This window comes from Asparagus officinalis, chromosome 7, assembly GCF_001876935.1.
Source record: "Asparagus officinalis chromosome 7, Aspof.V1, whole genome shotgun sequence".
Lineage (NCBI taxonomy): Eukaryota > Viridiplantae > Streptophyta > Magnoliopsida > Asparagales > Asparagaceae > Asparagus > Asparagus officinalis.
In genome coordinates this window covers 33,478,595-33,484,397 of record NC_033800.1, presented here as the reverse complement: position 1 = coordinate 33,484,397, position 5,803 = coordinate 33,478,595, and the positions used below count along the sequence as shown (strand labels likewise).

At 37.6% G+C, this 5,803-nt stretch overlaps 1 protein-coding gene across 3 annotated transcripts in view; it reads left to right on the top strand.

The window, feature by feature from the left end:
- Positions 785–5,803, top strand: part of LOC109849430 (pentatricopeptide repeat-containing protein At3g06430, chloroplastic) — a 7,521-nt gene continuing 2,502 nt past the window's right edge. For 2 of the 3 annotated variants that reach the window (XR_002249090.1, XR_002249091.1), the window contains exons 1-2: positions 785–1,292; positions 1,737–3,035. Coding sequence is in view for 1 of the 3 variants with exons in the window: in XM_020419265.1 (XP_020274854.1) it covers positions 885–1,292; positions 1,737–2,843 (1,515 nt within the window). In the remaining 2 variants the exon portion in view is untranslated. Of the gene's footprint in view, positions 1,293–1,736; positions 3,202–5,803 lie in introns of those variants that run through there. The other variant, XM_020419265.1, reaches the window with a different exon arrangement.

Here is a 5,803-nt window from a genome sequence, read left to right as displayed (position 1 = left end):
TAAGCTTACGAAAATACCACGTAGAAAAAGAGGAAATTTTCAAAACAGTCCCAGAAAGATTTTTATTTTTCAAAATCGACCCATTTTTTTTTATCAAAATCGACCCACTTTGCCACGTGTGTTTAATGAAGTTCCTAAACAGTCGGGGTTGCCAACCCTGACTGTTTAGGACATGAAAATTTCGGGTTTAAGAGTTCTAATTGGGGTTGTCAACCCCGACTGTTTAGGAACTTCATTAAGCCCACGTGGCAAAAAAGTGGGTGGATTTTGATAAATAAAAAAAGTGGGTCGATTTTAAAAATAAAATTCTTTTTGAGGCTGTTTTGAAAATTTGTTCGGTAGAAAAATCAGAAGTGTTATTACCATTCTTTAATTTAAAAATTATGTCTTTATAAATTTTAATTCACTCAGTATGTTAAATTAGATGTAAACTGTGAAAACAACATAATAAATATCTGGGAAGAGGAATTTTTCAAAACAGCCCCCAAAACTTTTTTAATTTTTAAAATCGACCCGTTTTTTTTATTTATCAAAACCGACCCACTTTTTACCACGTGGACTTAATGACGTTTTTAAACGGTTGGGGTTGTCAACCCCGACTGTTTAGGATATAAAAATTTCGGGTTTAAGGGTTCTAATTGGGGTTTAACACCCTTCTAAACAGTCGGATTGCTAACCCCGACTGTTTGAGAACTTTATTAAGCCCACGTGGTAAAAAGTGGATCGATTTTGATAAAAAAAAAATCGGGTCGATTTTGAAAAATAAAATTCTTTTTGGGGCTGTTTTGAAAATTTGTTCTATCTCGGAAGGATATCACGTCGCTGCCCTGAATCCTACTCCCCCCTCTCGCGCCTCGCTCCGACCTCCGAGAAGCTCCAAGCCGATGGCGTCTTCATCCTGCTCCTTCTCCTTCTCCTCTTCTCTCCTCAATCTCCACTCCCAACACAACAAGCCCTCGTCATCCTCCCCCTCCGCCTTCGCTTTTCGTCCGAGAAAAACCCCTCACCCTCCCTCTCGCTCTTCTTCTTCTACCTCCAGATCTCGAACCCTCACTCCGAAACGATCTTCTCCGTCGCCGCCGCAGCCGCCGCCGGCGACGCCGAGGAAGAAGCACTGGAAGGAGGGAGAGTTCCCGGGGGTCTCCGAGGGGGCTCTTCCCTCGAGAAGGGGGCCGATCAAAAATGTTAAGAAGAAGATTGAGGATCGAGCGGAGGCCAAAGCTTGGGTCCCCACTGTTACTGAAACCCTAGCTGATAAGATTCAGAGGAAACAGTGGCAGGACGCCCTCGAGGTCTGTAGAATCTCTGAATTTCCCCCTAACTTTATCCTGATTTATGCAACAGCATTCGAATTAGTGTCGCGTTATCTTGACTTTGATACCCCTAAGCTTTATTTTGATAAGTTGATATCCCAAAGTTCTCAAATTGCTGTTAATTTGACAATTTGATACCCCAAAGCCCTACCTTTGTTCCCTACTTTCCCCAAACTCAAAAAAAAAAAAGGTAAGAAAAGTTGCTTCTCATTCTTGATCAAAGCTCAGGTCAAACCTTTTTTGTACAATCTGGGTATCAAATTGACAAAATAGACCTTCAAGGTACACAGTTCAAATGAGGCTGAATGTTTAGGATAGTAAAGTGCAAATAACCCTAAAAGTTGTTAGACTATGTACTTCTTTTATGTGTGTATTAGCTTATGCAAATTTGGGTCGTCTTTTGTGACAATGTTATTCCTTTAGGTATTTGAGATGCTGAAAGAACAAATTTTCTATTACCCCAAAGTAGGCACATACGTGAAACTGCTGGTCCTTTTGGGAAAATCTGGCCAAGCAATTCGTGCACATCAACTGTTTGATGAAATGCTTGAAGCAGGAATTGAACCCACTGCAGAACTGTATACCGCCTTATTGGCAGCCTATTGTCGCTCGAATCTCCTCGACCAAGCGTACTCTATCCTCGATAAAATGAAGTCCCTGCCTTTTTGTCAGCCAGATGTATTTACATATAGCACCCTCTTAAAAGCCTGTGTTGAATCATCGCGGTTTGATTTGGTTGAGTCTTTGTACCAAGAGATGTCTGATCGAATGATAACTCCAAATACAGTGACGCAAAATACTGTTCTAGGGGGATATGGGAAAGCTGGAAAGTTCGATGAGATGGAGAAAATTCTATCAGGTATGCTTGAGAGTTCAACATGCAGACCGGATGTTTGGACAATGAACATCATTTTAGCCTTATTTGGCAACAAAGGGCAGATTGATATGATGGAGAAATGGTATGAAAAATTTCGTAGCATTGGAATTGAGCCCGAGACACAAACTTTTAACATTCTAATAGGTGCCTATGGGAAGAAAAAGATGTATGATAAAATGACCGCGGTGATGGAATATATGAGAAAGCTACAATTTCCATGGACTACCTCGACTTATAACAATGTCATTGAGGCCTTCGCAGATGTAGGGGATGCGAAAAATATGGACTATACATTTAATCAAATGCGGGCTGAAGGGATGAGAGCAGATACTAAAACTTTCTGTTGTCTTGTTGATGGGTTTAGTAATGCGGGTCTTTTCCATAAGGTTGTGAGTAGCATTCAGTTGGCTGAGAGGTTGGATGTGTCCTTTAACACATCGTTTTATAATTCGGTTCTTTCTGCATGTGCAAAGGCTGGAGATTTGATGGAGATGGAGAGAGTATTTAACCAAATGAAAGATAAGTATTATACTCCGGATTCTACTACTTATTCTATATTGGTGGAAGCATATAGAAAGGAGGGGATGAATGACAAGATTTTTTATCTGGAGCAAGAAGAACAGAAGACCTCTCAACTTGAACATGTAGGTTGATAGGCTTCTTGAATAACATGTTTGTGATTTTAGCTCTAAATCAGGGAATATTCCTGAACTGCACAAAACTGAGGGCAGAAATGATGCTTTGGAGGGAAATGACTGGTTGGTGACTGTCTATTCCAGCATACTGTTGAAAATGAGCGGGATGATGTCTTCCAACCTTAAGGAGTCGATTTTCCTTTTATAGCGGTATGTTCTCTGGAAATTTTGAGATTGACATTAGATTAAACAATTTGCTCCGTTCTGGCATTGGAACATGTATTTACTGCCCATTGATTCTTCACAACATTTAACTTGTGCATGTAAATTATTGATGTTTTCCGCCCCTTTACGACCATATTCTTAGCTTCTTCCATCCTTCCGATAACACAGTTTTTACAGTGCACTTAAGGTTACTTTTCCAGCAAACTTTTTCCATTTATGATCCTTAAATTATTCTTGTTTTAAAAACGTGCTTAATGTTCATTTTCAATTTCATATTTTTTTTACTACTATGTACATTTCACATTTTACCTCACTTTTTTCCTAACTCTCACCTGCTATTCCTTGTCAAAAGAGAATAACGCAATATGTTTGTAAGCGTTTCATTGCATCTATGTTCAACAATGATGAACCACAACCGATATAGTATTTTCAGGCAAAAGTTCTGGGATTGGTTATCCCGATTTGCAAGGTCACAAAGGGATAATATGTAGATGGTTATCACGATTTGCATGGTCACAAAGGGATAATATGTAGATAAGAATGAGAAACATGAATTTGATATAACAGTTAAAGTGCCATGCCTCCTAGATCCAATAGGGAATGGACTACACTACTCGGTGCAGTCAGTCATCGAATGTTATTCCTCCAATTGTAGAGCAATATGTCAATTTTCAAATTCTTTAGCAATCTCAAAACTAACATAAGTTAAATATGATCCTTTACTCAAGATCTTTCCACACATATATTTGAGATTTTGAGAAAAAAGTATGTCTAATTCTATAATAGCCTTATCATCGCGTGCTAAACCAAACTATCATCTACAATACATCTCATATCTTCTCATTCTCATGCTAATGTACATGTAGTATTGATATAAGGAAACACAGTGACAGTATACTTTATGCTATCGCCTTGTCTGGCAAGATTCATCTTCAAAACTTGATTCCCCTACTGTGCATGATCTGTATTTGAACTTATTCTGAAATTTAATTGGGGCGGAATGAATGATTATTCAGTAAGTAATGCATCCACTTTATAGATTCTACGTTTACAGGAAATATTGTCAGAAAAATCTGTTAAAATGATCTCAATTTGGAGATCCAAATAAAAGACGATTCGGGGGATAGCAGTAGAATTTTATATGCAATGAGTATTATCAATATAAAATAAGTTCCAAACTTCCAGTTGATGACTAAAGTAACTTTGCTGGATGTTTGTATGGGTTCACGATAAATCATGTAATTAATTCATCGTCTTTCATTGTTATTTGTTTTCACGATTATAGCCAAGGGCCAGTAACCCTGTTGGCTTCAATTAGTAGTCCAGTGACAGCACAGTAATGATCTAGTAATAGAATCTCATAAGGTCAGTAATCTCCCTGGACATCTCTAGAGGAGTCGGGGAAAATCTCTTTGGATGCCTCCAACAAGTACAACCTTCTTGAACCTCTCAAAAGGATACCATCCGAACATCTGTGAGTGGTCCTATGACATTTCATTAGTCCAATAATCTTTGCTTGCCAAGACTTTACAGTCAATACAACCCCGTCGGTTTTCTGCATTAGTCTAGTAACAGTAATGTCAAGTGGTTAAAGGCTTTACTTATAGTTATATATTCAACAATGATCTTTATAGAATTTATTAAATCAAATGATATTATATCTTTGGAAAGTAAATTTCCTTGAGTAATTTCATTCATATCAAAATCTTCGGGAGAATTAGTAAAATTCTGATATGTAGTTCTACTTTGGTAAAAATCCAATATGCAAAATACTTTAAAATTATCAATATAGTTGGTAAATAACGATAACGATCTCATGAAATCTTGTTAAAAATAATAAAGCCGAATTAATACTTATTTCATATCATCATATCATTTAGAACTGTACGTAACAACCAATGACTTGATATATTTCTTTTAGAAAGAAGCATGCCTTAGTTCATGCAAAACAGCGAGATAACTATACAAAGACCTGGAATCGAACTCGAAATCTGATAAATGACGGATACCAAAAAACTACAAGAACTAATAGATTATCAACAATTTAAATACTTTTAGAATTTAAGAAGAGGTGGATGTTATCGTCGAAAGTTGGTTTCACTGTGGAATCCATTATATTTTTGATCGCTTACAATGAATTCAAAAGAAAATAGCCTTTTTTTATAAGACCTCTCTTACACAATAAGAAGAAAATTATAACTTTCTAGAAAATAACACAGAAATCGTTTATCAACTCCTGTTTTTGTGGGATCTTTTCCTGTGCCGGGGTGCGTTAGCCCGTGGACCACCGATTCTGATTGAATCGTGAAAGTTTTTTGATGTTCTTATTCGTTTATTGAAGTAAGAATCTTAAGCGAATATCTTATCGATGTAAGATGTTCACTCTTCTAAAGATCAAGTCAGAGCTGAAGTAAGAATCTTAAGCGAATATCTTATCGATGTAAGATGTTCACTCTTCTAAAGATCAAGTCAGAGCTTAGATCTTTAGGAATCGCCAAAAGCTTCTTAAGGATGTTTGTGAAGAATGAAGACCCTCTCTCTTGCTCAAATTCACCAAAAGCTCAAGTCTCTATGTTCTAATCTGCCCTCTCCCTTTGGCCTCGTGTATAAAAAGGTATTTATAGAGATAGGGGTCCATAACTGTTGAAATGGAAGCAAAACAACTGACCAACCACGTTCTCGACCAACCACGTTCTCTTTGGGCGCAGCAGGTACCACTGTCGCGGCTGAAGAGGCAGTTCCTTGGGTGTGGC